General features: G+C 37.1%; 1 protein-coding gene and 1 long non-coding RNA gene across 2 annotated transcripts in view; both read right to left on the reverse strand.

The window, feature by feature from the left end:
* Positions 1-633: 633 nt before the first annotated feature.
* Positions 634-2,302, reverse strand: LOC109706248. The gene is made up of 2 exons (XR_002215123.1): positions 2,110-2,302; positions 634-843 (listed from the first exon to the last, which is right to left on the reverse strand). It is a non-coding gene; the product is annotated as an uncharacterized LOC109706248 (long non-coding RNA).
* Positions 2,303-11,130: 8,828 nt separating this feature from the next.
* LOC109706249 overlaps positions 11,131-15,117 on the reverse strand; it is a 4,282-nt gene continuing 295 nt past the window's right edge. The window contains exons 2-10 of the mRNA XM_020227045.1: positions 14,368-14,422; positions 13,068-13,271; positions 12,760-12,849; positions 12,558-12,665; positions 12,102-12,479; positions 11,933-12,016; positions 11,618-11,671; positions 11,278-11,514; positions 11,131-11,153 (exon numbers count right to left, since the gene is read on the reverse strand). Of these exons, the coding sequence (XP_020082634.1) occupies positions 11,139-11,153; positions 11,278-11,514; positions 11,618-11,671; positions 11,933-12,016; positions 12,102-12,479; positions 12,558-12,665; positions 12,760-12,849; positions 13,068-13,271; positions 14,368-14,422 (1,225 nt within the window). The 3' untranslated portion in view covers positions 11,131-11,138. The remainder of the gene's footprint in view (positions 11,154-11,277; positions 11,515-11,617; positions 11,672-11,932; positions 12,017-12,101; positions 12,480-12,557; positions 12,666-12,759; positions 12,850-13,067; positions 13,272-14,367; positions 14,423-15,117) is intronic.

Consider the following 15,117-nt stretch of genomic DNA (forward strand, 5'->3'; position numbering starts at 1 on the left):
TTTGGTTAATAATAACTCACCACCCAAATCCCTCTAGATCGGGGGACTCGAACCACCCGAGAGACCGTCTGCTGGACAAGTACGTTAGTCCTTGGGCAAGTACGTTAGTCCTTGAGCAAGTACGTTAGCCCATCATGTGACAACTCCGAAGTACACTGCTTGGGTGGAGCGACCACCGTCAAACTCAAAACAGACTATGTGAGTATGATCTAATCCTCACTGAGAGGATATACTATAATGCCACACTTTAACTAGCTCTTTATGCTAGATTTATATGTCCAAGTCTAGATGCTAATCAATTCTAGTTCTAATGCCACACATTTTACAAGCTCATTGACTTTGTTTAACATTCACAATACTGGATGCCACTCATGCAATCTATTCACAATGTCACTTTGTCACTATTTAATAGTCCAATACAAGTTCATACATCTATAGGGTTCTATGTTTACTAGTCACTGTTCACAAGTAATTGTACCGTCAAGTATACAATTAAACCACATGTCATAATTAACCACATATCCAGCTCAACCCTATAATGTATGAATATCAATTAAATATATACAATTCATATATGCTCAAGAAAAGTGACATAAACATAATAGGTCATTCGATGACTTCGGAAAGCACCACCCACCTTTAAATGATGCCGAAATGCGAGAAATCCACTTCCCGCGATTTATGAACCATCACGATCCTCGCTCGCGACAAACGAAGCTAAAATGAGGTTTTCCTTATTAGCGTGCCGTAGGCTCGTCGGAACGCCGATCCGAGCTTTCCAACGCGTTAGTGTTACCTTCTATTTGGTTTCCACACAATCAATTCCAAGCTAGATCTCAAATCCTACAAAAATGCATTTTCGAGTTAAAGCTTTATATAATCTACTACTAATAAACCTCACAAAAGCACATAGAGTAACTCAACTCTAATCAGCCCAATAACCTCAAGACTAACCGTTTAAAGGATTTACTTTATTCTCTAACCTGAGATTACAAGATAATTTATCTTAGTTCTCAGCTGTCATAATATTGTTTCTAGAATTACATAGTTTTTCCCTTAGGTTTACCGTGGCAAAATTAGCTTCTAGCAATCAAGAAAACCCAAGCTTTAGAAACCAATAAAAACTCCAAACCCAATTTCTCCTTAGGATAAGCAAACATACATTCTGACAACTAATAGCCCAAGTTTTACTTCAATCCAACTTACATACACATGCTGTTTATAACACCATTTCTAAGTTCACATAGCAATATCTAACACACATCTTCTCTCTAAGTTTCATAGCAACTTCAAAGTCTAGCAATTAAGAAATCCTTTTATAGAGTAAATATCATAACTCTAATCAAGAAACAGCACACTTACTTTGGGCTTCACTGCTAACCCTTAGCTCACATATATGATGTTCACAATGTAGTTCTCTATCACTAGGTTCTCATGGCGATAGGAGCTCTAGTTTAATATAACATGTTTCTACCCAGGTTCTATAAGAATCTATATAGAAATATATGCTTTAATAATCCAATAACTTCCAAAACTAATTAATTAGGTGTCACATGCTGATGGAAGCATCACATAATTAGGTACCATGTCCTAATAGAAATAATTTGCTAAGTCAATACGTTCCGTTAACAAATTAAATTAACTTCTATTTAATACAAATGCCCAATTAAATACTTCAACTTAAGGTTAATTAGTTAATAGGCTATATACTGGTGGGAGCACCTCTCAAAATACATGCAAAGTTTCATACATGCCCATTTGCCATAATTAATTATCTCCCTCATGCTAATAATTAAGTAATTAGCATGCTTCGTGCATGCTTCAGACATGCTTCATACATGCCATAATTAATTAGCATACATGCTTCATACAATAATTATCATACGTGCTACATATATACATGCTCCATTAATACTTCATCAGAGGAAGCATACATGCTTCATAATTAGCACGTTTCATACATGCCCATTTTCCATTTGCCATAATTAACTATCTCCTTCATGTAGATATACATGGAATACGCATAATGGTAAACATATTCTATAGTAGCAGGAGCTTTATTAATTAGCATGCTTCCTTTTCACATACGAGAGTTGTGGAGTCAATTACCTTCCATGGCTATTTAATACACCTTTTTCTATAACTAGCTGCGCCGGAAACATCCAACGCGCGTGGAGGATCGTTCGGCTCGTCGGGTAGTTGAAGATCCTCACTTCTCTTTTTCTTCTTCTCCTTCTCTCTTTTTTTTTTTATTTCCTTTTCTCTTCCTTTCCCTCTCTCTCTCATGCATACAGGATGAAGAGGAAGTGGATAAGAATGATCCCCTGGCAGCTTAGTCATTAAGAAATGTACAATTGCCTTTAGGTCCCTAATTATTAAGCATATAAATTTTAGTCCAACTCAGAATCTGATACTTTTCGCGGAGCCCTTCTGAATGTCCGTTTTTGCTCAAATTTGACAGTCAGGCTCGGTTTAACTTAATAAGAGTAAAGAAATTTTAATCTTTCAGTTTCGATCATTTTTTGTCAACGAAAGCTCTACCGACGAACATTTTAACAGATAGCTTATTTTTCACTTTCCGGGTGTCAGAATGGCGTGAAACTTTAAATCTAGCCTCATAAAAATAATCCTGATATATTTCTAGATTTTCATAATTTTTTGACACTGCGTATTTTCTGCTAAAATATCAGCCCCGTTTCTTACAGAAAATTCTAAATCTTCTGATTCTGTTCCGATTTCCGCACAAGTCATTTCAGACTTATATTTTACTTCTCTAAATCCAATAAAAATAGTATTTTACACTATTTTTTATTTACCCTTACTATTATATTAAAAATCCGATATATTACACTACTGTAGCGAGTTTGGAGTTTGACGGTGTAGAAGAATCTAAATTTGTTCAAATTTTGATAGAAAATACTTTAAACTATCTACATTAAGGTTAACATTCTTGATCTTGAATTTAAAAGTTCTATACTGAAATTTTTAAGATTATTCAATTTTCACTGTCCATTTTGACATAATTTATTTACTAAGTAAATGATGTCGAAAAAAACTAAAATTTTAATCCTAAGAACTTCATATACCTTAGATCATATTTAACGGTGTGGATCGTTAATTTGAACACTCTAAGATCGAAAATAAGACTATAGTACCGGAGCTCCGGTACTATAGATAGTATAGTAGCATAATTCTATATATATATATATAGTCTACTATTCTATTAATAGTACCAACCATTTGCAATTAGGTTTTTTACCTTTGGACGAAGGAATGTGCGGTTAGAATAATAGTGATACTCTAGGGTTGAGTAAGTGGTTAGTTGAATAATATAATCTAACGGCACAAAATTCGATAGTACCAAGCATTTAGTACTATCGATAATATAGTAGTCGGGCTCTCTCTCTCTCTCTCTCTAGATATATATAGTCCGGCTACTTTACTATCTATACTATCTCACTACAACAAAAACGGTCTATACCGACACTTTTAAATGTCGGTATAGGTCAAAAAAAGTGCTGCTGGCTAAATTACCGACACTTTTAAAAAGTGTTGCTATATGTGGGGTCGCTAGGTATACAGTGACAGTTAAAGAGTGTCGCTATAACCTAAAAAAGTGCTGCTAATTTAGCAATACTTATTTAAGCATCTAGCAACCGCCGGAACTCTATCTCGTTGGCTGCGGTAGCGGAGGAGGACGAGAGGGAAGGCCCCTTCGTCTAGAATTTCAGTGGATTGGGTGAGAGGAGAAAGGGAAATGGTAATCGATTTTTCTTTTTTTTTTTCTTTTCTATTTAGAATCGGGCCAAATGGGCTGGGTTGGGTGGGTTGAGTATAGTAACCTTTTATTTTTTGTTGAATTCGGCTTTATATTTAGACATTAGTAGATTTTTTTTTAATTTTGACATAAATGGAACACTTAGACAAAAGTGTCACAAACATGTGTTCCTATAACCTAATTTTGTTGTAGTGTCTATAGTACTAAGCGCTTTGTACTATTGAATTTTTTGCCATTAGATCTGTCTATATATATATATAGAGAGAGTCCGGCTATTATACTATCGATATTACCAAGCATTTGATGCTATCGAGTTTTCTGCTGTTAGATTTATCCCTTTAGCCATTTTCATCCGTTAGATTATAATATTCAACTAGCCACCCACTCAATCCTAGGGGGCTACTATCATCCTAACCGCACATCCTTTCATCCAAGGACCGAAAACCTAATAGCAAGCAGTGTGTGCTATTACTAGTATAGTAGCCTAATTCTATATATATATGTTCGGGCTACAATACTCTTATAAGTATAAACCCCTTTATACTTATAAATTTTCAACCGTTGGATGTGCGATTAGATTGATAGTGGTCCCCCTAAGATTGAGTGGGTGGTTCGTTGAATAGTATGATTTAACGGATGAAAATGGTCAAAAGAATAGATCTAACGGTCGAAAACTTATGAGTATAAAGGGGTTTATACTAATAAAAGTATNAATGATAATGGCTAAAGATAATGTAAAACAATGTGATGATAATAATGTAATGTTGCATGATGTGAGTACACGTGCTTATTAGAATGATTAAGAATCTAAATAATCTATGTGTATGCATGAGATGTAATGTGAGAACCTAATGATAATGGCTTGAGACAAGGCAAAGCAATGTGATGTAAAGAATAATGATAATGCCTAGAGGCGATGTAAAGTAATGTGGCATAAAGAACAAGCAAAGTGTAAAGAACAATGATAATGGCTAGAGTTAGCAACCAATGTGACATGAAGCACACTAGAGTTAGTGTGTGGCAACAAAAGAACAAGTGTGGTATCAAGAATGACAATTACTAGAGTAATTGACAAATGGGGTGTAAAGAACAATGATTGCTAGAGTTAGCAACTAATGTGATGTAAAGAACACTAAAGTTAGTGTAAAGCCATAATTCAACTACATATCCTTAGAGTTAAGGATTGATCATATTTGCTATGAGTTCCGTGCTCGAGGGCGGTCGCTCCCTCTCGAGCGATGCGCTCCGGAGTTTTGCATCACGGGTTGGAGTAAACCCGAGGACGGTCCTAGCGGGTGAGTTCCTACGAGGATGGACTTAATGTGGAGCAAGTTTAATGTGGCGAAACCTACGGGTTAGCTGTGAGATTAAAGGAATCATGGATTGGAAAGTGGATCTTGTATTCATTATGAATTGACTCAAGACCGAGTCGAGTGGCATAGTTGGCTAAGGTAAAGGTGACCTTAGGAAAGAATGACAATTGAGAAAGAATAAAGAATAAAGAATAAAGAATAAAGAGTAAAGAATGGCTAATGATAAAGAATAGTAAATTCCAAAGAAAGGTTAATGATAAAGAATAGCAAATTCTAAAGAAAGGCTAATGATAAAGAATGACTAAGAGTTGCATAATTTGCATATTTGTGAGGCATGAACATGTATCGCATGATGTTATATGTACCTGTATCTGTTGGACTAACATGTTGCAGTGCCTCGTTTGGACCTGGTGGGTTGAGCTTTTCCCTTGGGTGGCTGTACCCACTGAGGACTATGGACAATAGTCTCACCCCCGTGTTGTTGTTTTTGGGGGTACAGGTTCACACGCCAGCGGCGCGGCGGCGCGAGGAAAGGGCGTAGCTCCGTAGTTAGCGCCCTACCACCGAGACCAGATAGGGGTACCCCGAGTCGGCATAGCCTAGGGGTAGAGGAAAAAGAAAAGAAAAGAAAAGAATCGATGTTGTAATATTATGTTTAGAAATCGATTGTATATTTGGAAGTTGAGGATCAATGTAATGAAAAATGCGATGTAAAATGATGAGATGAATGATTGTAATAACATAGGATGTGTTATGTTGTTTGATACCTTCCTTATGCAATCATTGTTGAAAATTGTTCCTGTTTGGAACCTCTTGTACTTGTATTGATTGCGACGCCTTGAACGTACAGGGGATACTCTGTCCGCGTGCAGGGGAAACCCTGTCCGTTCGGCGGTCTGTTGGCGTGCCCGAATCCGACCAAAGAGGCGGGCGCGGGGCGTGACAGATAAGATGGTATCAGAGCATAAAAGAAACATAAAAAGAATAATAGAAAATGGTTTAGTTGGACCTAGGAGACCCTAGGATAGCAAACCATAGGAGATTAAGGCTCGTGAGAGACGAGGACTTGTGACTTTTGGCGAAAGATAAATTGATTGGGTTATGTTGTAAACCTCTAAAAAGGATATTAGAGGTAGATCCAAGGTGTGGTTTATTCTCGACCGAGGGTGTTCATGTTGGACGCGTACAACATGAAACCGAGTGATGGGAATAGATGCCCTTGTATGACTTTCGCCCGATTTGAGTTAATATCAATTATTTCGTGCTCGACCTAGAAGGTTGAGAATTAGTCGAGTTGTCCTGTTTTAGGTAACGATGGCACCGCGTAGGCGATCTTCATCTAGATCGACGCGCGGTGGGACAAGTGATGTCCCTAAGCAATCCGAGGCAGGCGGAGACTTGGAACTTCGCGAACGGTTGGCCACACTTGTGGGTGTGGTGAGGCAGCAAGCCGATGTGGTGCAGCGACAGCAGGAGGCTGCTATGCGCCAGGAGGAGCGGATTAAGAGACTCCAGGAAACTGTAGACCGACTGGCGACTGCACCAGTTGCGGCTCGTCGAGGACAGCCGGGAGTTGCGGCGGAGATCCCTCCGTCGGGGTCGGGCGATCCGACTCCCGAAAGTGCATTGCTGGATGCGGAGAAAGAGCGGGCTTTGGCAGCCCTCATGACCTTCATAAAGTTTGATCCACCTATCTTCGATGGAGAGAGTATCGATCCGTGGATCGTGGATATCTGGATTGACTCCATGGAAACGCTCTTTCAGGAGCTGTACACATTGGAGTGGGACAAGGTACCCCTAGCCGTGCATTGTTTAAAACTGTCGGCAAAGGTGTGGTCGAAGGGCATTCGGCGGAACCTATCGCCTAGTCTTCCTCCCATGGTTTGGGAAGAGTTTCGGGGATTGTTGTTTTCTATGTACTTCCCCGACAGTGAGAAGAGAAAGCTTCAGGACAAGATCAGGAAGCTGCGGCAAGGAGACCGCTCAGTTAGGAAATACGAATGGGAATTCTCCCTATCGTGAACTATGTCCGAGATATAGAACCTGCTGCTGACGACGTCATGGCAGGTATGAGCTATTAATGCAGTTATGTGTTTCTGCATAATGTAAAGTTGGTGCATTGCATGCATTGAGCATGTAATTAATTACTACTATTTATGTAGTAGCATAGTAGGGTCGAAGTGAGCGGATAAATGTAAATACCCGGGAACGCTTATGTTGTGAAGGCATAGCACCTGCCGGTGCAGGTAGAGAACTAGATGGCACTAGCGAGTCGCTAGTGATGATCTAATGATGAGACTTGTAGTAGAGGTGGAAATGATGAACCAACTCGCAGAGCAATGTATGTAATTGATTGCGAGAGTTGTGTCATGACACTTGTGGACGCTCGAACGATTCGAGTGTTCTAGATGTTGCTTCGGTAGAGCAATTGGCTGCCAAATACGGGCGCGTTGGCCTAGTAGTACCTCGAATTGAGGTGGGTGAGTTGTGCTCGTGTGGCCGGTGTGCATAGGCAAAGTTGCCTGATGCTTGACATAGTTGGAACGCTATAGAGGCGAGTAGAGCGCTCGAGTATAGTTTCTCATGGAGTGCGGATGTAATTCAGCCAAGTGAGAGTGTTGGCAGTAGCACCTGAGCATTTCTAGGTGTGAAGCATGCCATGGATTACTCGTGGGGCTGGTGGCTCGCACTTGGTGCATAGGAGCTGATAGTGGTACGTATTGCTCAATAGGGCGTGTAGTGCGATGGATAGTATATCGAGAGTGCGATTATGACCCAACCCGAGGATTTGTAACGGTTTGGGATTTTAGTTGCTCCTGGTTGGAGTGTGTGCGAATTCCCCAGTGAGAATTTCGCCCCAACGATGATTGGGTCTACGCTTGCGAGCAAGAGACGTCGAGTATTGAGACGGGTTTAGGCTATCGCCTACGTAGTATAGGTGGCCTTTGGCTCACCTGTGGAAAGTCGAGGAAGGTGATTTGGCAAGTAGCCTTATCGGGGAGTTTGACTTGAGTTCACGAATGACGTGTTCATGTGAGCTCTTTGTGAAAGTAATAAGACGTTGGCCGTGGCACATGGTATCAGAAGATGAAGTGCTCGTGGTGAGACCTTGAGATTGTGAGAAGCCACGTGGAGTTTGAGGATTGGATTTGGGATGTGCCGAGGTGGGCCATCTCATGTTAGAGCTAAAGATCAGTGCGGAATTAGAGCACTCGCGCGGAAGCGATGCATCAGTGATGTTGCTTTTAAGCACTGTTGGAGATAGAATCGGAATGTATTCCCTGAAGGGAGAGTACATGCAAAGAAGAGTTCTTGCATGCCAAATGACAAGTGGGGTTGGAGCGTGTGTAGTCGTTGAATTTCGACTTGCGCTTCCACCAAGAATGGTGGATACCGTAATGCACTTTGTGGGATGCACCTTACAAAGTTGTATGAGTTTGGTATTGTACCCTCCGTGATAGTTCTCTTGGATAGTTCCAAGGAGTGTAAAGCCATTCCGAAGTGAAAAAGTGCATTGGTGCCCTCAATTGCTCGAGGAGCTGAATTGAGGTGTGTTTTGAATTTCGCGGACGAAATTCTTTTTAAGGGGTGGAGAATGTAATATACCAGATTTTGGTATAAAAATAATAATAAATAAAAATAGTGTGAGAAACTATTTTTATTAGATTTATAGAGGTAAAACATAAGTCAGAGGTGACTTGTGCTGAAATCGGAATTAAAACAGAAGATCTAGAATTTTCTGTTGGAGACGGGACAGAAAAATAAGCAGAAAATGCACAGTCTCAGAAAATTATGAAAATTGGCGGAGATGTCAGAAATATTTTTATGAGGCTAGATTTAAGGTTTCATATTTTTCTGACACCCATAGAGTGAGAAATAAAATCCGAAAGCTATCTGATAAAGATTGCAGTTCGGTACAGTTTTCAGTGACCAAACGGGGTCGAAACTGAACCAGTGATCGTCAGCTTGTTAAGTTAAGTAAAACCGAACATGACTGTCAAGTTTGAGCTCAAACGGAGATTCAGGGAGCTCCGGCGAAAGTTATCAGATTTTAAGCTGCCTGGAGGTGAATAGTGTTGGGGTGTAATTAAATAGAAGCATGATGCTTCTTCTTCCTCCTTCAGCCGTGCACACCCACACACACCTCACGCACACATGGAGAGAGGAGAGAAACTCTCCTTTCTCTCTCTAGAGATCTCTCTCATTTCTCTATATCTCTCGCTCAAATTCGCGGGGTTGGTGGAGAATATGCTTGCGAACGCGTTGGAGGCGACGGATTGAGCTTTCGTGCGCCCGTTGGAGCGGTGTGTTGTCGTCGCGGCGTTCACATTGAGGTAAGCTTTTAGGATTTGGCTTAATCCTTAGCTTTAAGTATTCTAATAGCCTCTAATGAGCTTTGTTAGCATGTTGATCCATTTAATTTTGGATTATTTTGAGGTTAATAGCATATTAGGGCTCCGAATGGGGTTTTGTAAAATGTAAGGGTTTGATCTAAATTGACCCTATATAAACCTAATTGCTAGGTAAACGAACGCGTTGGCGAAGACGGTTCGGCAATCCGACGAGCCGTTGCGAAGTTATTAAAGAAACGGACGTTTAGGCTTCGGGTCCGCCGGGAGGGCCGAGGCGGCGTCGTAAAATCGTGGAAATGGATTTGAGGCACCGTGGTAGCATGGCGAAGAGATACTGCACTTGAAACGGCGAAGCGGACGCTCTTGTAGTGCGACTGTGAGAACGGGCCCAAACGGGTGCCGGGTGCCGGGTGCCGCGGGAGGCCGATTGCAAGTGACGACAAGCAATCGGAAAGCATATTGAGGTGGGTTGTGCTCACCGAAGCGATTAGGTCGCTTTCCGTGCCAAAGTGTAGTATGTTTACTATTGATGCATGATAAAGTATGCTATTTGAGAATGCATGATAAAGTATGCTATTTAAGAATGCATGATAAAGATAGATGCCAAATGAATGCATGAGTTGATGTTAATTTACATGTGCATATTATAGAAATGCTAAACAGATGTCAAATGAAAGTATGAGATTTATACTAACCGAGAATGCATGTAGTAAATGTTAACGAATGCATAAAATGCTAAGTAATGACTACCAATGGACACTACAAGAAATTTATGTTTTGGTGGCATCTATTATTGTTGCTAAAAGACATAAAATTGATGCTAAAATTATTAGCAACATTTAGTATTTAATGTTGCCTATGCCCTAGTTGGTGAATCCTTTACCAACATTTGAGTAAAATGTTGCTAATATTAAGCATAAAGAGGCACATAACAAGTGTTGCTATATAAGTAGATTTTGCAACTTTTATTGTATGTTGGTATAACTAATTATTCCCAACATTACTAAATGTTGCTAATCCTATTATAATATAACCATTCCCAACAATTATAAATGTTGCTAATGTTGGTATAATTTAACCATTCCCAACATTACTAAATGTTGCTAATGTTAGTATAAAGCAACTATTCCCAACATTACTAAATATTGCTATTTATAATTTAATATCCAACATCTAAATTCAAATATCACTAAATATTATACTAATTTTTAAATATTGAATAATAGATAATGCATTAAAAAATTAGAAATAATATTTTAGCTAATTGTCATTCAATAATAAACTATTTATGCATATAAAATTACAAGATCAATAAAAGTTACAATATATAAAAGTGCAATTCAACCAAAAATATCATAAATTGCATATTTAACCTACATATTCTTCAATATATAAGTAGTAACATATAAACTGATCATGACAAAATTATAAGAAATATGCTCCACAGCTTTTCGATTCCAACAGATACAAAATGTATAGTGCGGAGATGAACACAACATCATGCCAAAATATCTCAAGATTATACATCTAATATGCCAAAATATTCCAAGATTATATTTGTTAAATACATGTTCTGCACTATAAGTAGTAACATATAAAAGTGATCATCACAAAATTATAAGAAATGTGCTCCATGTCTTTTTGTTTCTAACAGGTTCAAAATATATTGCGCGGAGATGAACACGATATCATGCACTACTTGCACTTAACCTGTGAAAAGAACAAAAAGCAAATTAAACATATATATATATATATATATATATATATAAAATAAGCTATAGATGATGAAAGATAATTGAAGAAATAAAATATGGTTGAGATAACTCATCCTTACAAAAGTATATGGCCAAGCAACAGTTGCTCCAACAGCATCTCCAATTGTTTGATAGCTACTATATGGTCTAAGTAGTGGTTCATTGCGTACTATTGGCACATCAATTTGAATCTCCCAACACTGTGGTCCTAATTCGAACCCACCCACTCTTGTAGTTGGATCTTTACTCAAAAGATAACCTTGTGCTACATGATTGTGAGGTTTTTGTAAACTCCTCAAGTAAACTTCAGTTCCAATCTAACAATAAGTGAATAAACAAATATAGTAATTTAAACTTATATATGTTGTAGAGAAAAAAATCATCATGATAACATAAAAAGAATAAGAGATAGAAGATAACCATAATATTTGATACAGCGTGGACTCTCTTTGAGATATTCTTAGCTCGATACACCTACGATATAATTAGAATTAACAATTTTCAGATTCTAAGATTAGTTTATGCCTTTAAAAAGAGAGAAACAAAATAACTAGCGATGTCACTTTGTTAAAAATAGAAATTAAATTAACTAACAAAATAGGCAATAGCAATTAATAATCTTCTTGTCATCTAAAATTGGTTAGCAAAATATTAAAACTAACTAATTAATTTTGGTTGAAAATTTTGAGTTTTAGCAAGATTACTCAAGAAAAGCCATTTGAGATGATAAAATACCTGAGTTGGTGGTGCTTCATAACTAGAATGAGAAGAGGTTGCCTGATTATTAGGTGATCCATTATAAGGAAGATCAGTGCATTTCTAAATTGGAGAAAAAAAAGTTAGATGATATATTAGTTTTTCATATACATCAAAAAAGATAAAATTATTTATAAATTATGCTTACTAGTTTGAGGCCTTGTGGAACGCATGATATTCCTTCTCCTAGTATGAAATGGTCTTGAGGCCTTTTACCTATTGATTCTACCCATGCCTTCATTGTCATCATTTCCTTGTGTATATCTTCATATTTTTGTCTCATATCTACTAATTCTGATTGCATTACACGTTTCTCCTCCTCGGCTTCTTTTTTGGTCTCAGAAAGCATTCGAATATAATCAGCACGAGTTGTCTTTGATTTTCGAAGTTCATCTGGAATAGGACCCAATCCATGACAATGAAGTTGAGTACTTTTCTCTTTAAGTAGCAGCGATAAAAGGTCATTTCGAGATGGATCTCTTTGTGCAACTTCAGGATATAATGGAACTAAATCTCCAATATTTTTCTGTAAAAAGTAAGAAATTATACTTGACTAATTCAAACAGCTTTTATAACTAAAATTTGTCCAAATCTAAAGACATACCATGATTTTCGAGCAATACGCATTTAAAGGCTTGCCATTCTTCTTGGTGTGCGTTCTTATGTAGAGCTCATGTCTTCTCGGTTGAATATGATTATTTTTCTTGGCCATCTAACAATATTTAGAGATTAAACTTTCATTAACAATCTATTAATCTATGCACTATTAGTAAAGAAAATATTATAATATAGAGGATTAAGTTTACCTCAGCACGAACTCTTGCGAAGCTTTTTGTGCCTGCTGTATGTGTGGTTTTTAGCATTGCACGGCTAGCTTTATTTTTGGCACTACGTTCCTATTAGAATAAATGTACATGTGCTCAAAGAAGTAATTAGAATAATATTTCATTGAATACTATCTAAAATTTAATGCAAAGCTTGTGTAGAGCTATTTATAGCAACACGAAAAATCAATTATATGCAAAATAATGAAGATCAATTTTTGATGTCTAATAAATAAAGTTATTCGCTGACCCCAAACTATCAAAATCAAGTTAAAAAGTAACATTCATACCTGTCCTACTTGAGAGTCCCAGTGCTTAACAAGAAATTCCCATTCTTTCGGGTGTACTCGAGAATCACAAGCTGCTATCTTTTCCTCGTAAGTTTTATGAGTATCATAGTGAAGTTTTTTTAGTTTGCTTTTGAACTCCCTCCATTTTTTTCCTATAGACATAATAACCCAATCTCTTCCTTCTTCTGAAATTTGAAATTTTTTCTAGACAAAAAGAAAAGAAATATCAATAAAACATCATATGAAAAATATGGCCTGCAAAGAAAAAAAAAAGCAAATTTCCTACACCTGTACAATCATCCATATAATATCCTTAGTTGAATTTGGAACAACTCTCCAATCTTTATAACTTAGAGGAATTATTTGTCCATTTCTTGCCATTAGCCCCAAAAAGTTATTTAATGTGGCTGCTTTTTCAATAGGTTGCCCAAACTCATTAAGTTTTATAGGTTTCGGAGAAGTCCTTTTAAATAATTTGAGCAACTTTGTACGGCCTCGAGTCTTTTGTGTCCAACAAATCAAAATAGTTATTCACTTTCTATCAATAACAAAATGTAAATATTTATTGCTATATACAAGTAAAAAAATAACATTCTAATCTATCCAAATATATCTTATTTCAAAATTCTACTTCGAAATCCTATCACATGCTTCTATTAATATAAAAAAGAAAATTTTGTTTGTTGCTACCTATACATAAGTTTAGATGTGTCTTATACAAAAATAGAGTAAACTAAAAGAGACTATAACTCAATTCAATTGGAAGTAATATAATGGATTTGAGAGTGCTGTAGATTTAAAATTTAAAAAATATTGGGAGAGTGGCTTACTATTGCATATATCATCATCTTCTTCTTCTGAGCTTCAAAATTGTTGAATTTTGTAAGAATCACAAATTCCAGCAGTCATGATAAGAAGGGCCTCTTTCAGGTTTCTGAAAATTTTTCAACTTGCATGTTTTAAGCAAATTCTGAAGTCAACCTTGAGGTGTTGGAAGCTTGAATAATTGATAATTTCAGGTTGTACGTGATCATCATCTTTGCTGTTGCAACTCCTACTTGTTCAGTATTGTGATGCTGCAAAATCATGTACTTTTCTCATAACTTGGATTTGTTTAGCGCAATGATTGCTCATCTGGTGAAATTACCAACTATTGAGATGGTACTGATGAAGTTTCATTGGTTCAAGTGATGTTGGATTTGATTTGAGGATCAAAAAGAAATAGGCTGGTTTTGGCCAAGAATGATGTATTGGTGATTCCGATCTCATAACATTCGTCATCATACTCTTTTGTCAAAACATGATTCTGTTGAAATTCCTTCTCTTTACCCTTTTTGTTTCTCATAGTTGACAACCTGCATTAAAATCAAGATTAGCTATATCAGTTTGTAACAGAATAAAGATTTAATATTCAAATAAAAACAACATATATTAATAAATAGTAAAATAATATAAAGCATATAAATAATTATAAATGGAAAAATCATTATATACCGCTACACTTTAAAGTCAATTTAATTATTATCTTCCTCGAACTGTGCATACTTTTCGTGAGTCGTTTTCTTGAAAATCAAAAGTGTTGATTATAGGTGTGTCAATTGTAAGTTCACGGGACCTCATTTCTATTCATGAATTCCTTCCTTCTATCTCATTCATGATATTTTCGGGTGGTGTCATTATCCACTTGAAACTCTATGTCATCTACAGAACGTCTGTTGGCATATCGAAAAAATCCATTGTTTTGTATAACAACAATCCCGCCATTCTTTTCGATAGCATCTTTGTACATTCGATAAACTTACTTCGCTTGACTTGCCTAATAATGAAAGGTTCGTCAATAAATTGATTTCCATTAAATAATAGTCGACTAAAGTTTAAAAGTGTGAACGACGTAATCATCTTTCTCATTCGCTTTGCCTTTGAGTATACATTTGCCCAATCATAACATTAACAACACCACTTTAAAAAATGCTCCAATAGTATTTCAATTTCTATAATGTCGTGAGGAATACCATAATATGTGACATCTCCTGTCATTGCTTTCTTATCT

Source organism: Ananas comosus, unplaced genomic scaffold (assembly GCF_001540865.1).
Source record: "Ananas comosus cultivar F153 unplaced genomic scaffold, ASM154086v1, whole genome shotgun sequence".
Taxonomy (NCBI): Eukaryota; Viridiplantae; Streptophyta; class Magnoliopsida; order Poales; family Bromeliaceae; genus Ananas; species Ananas comosus.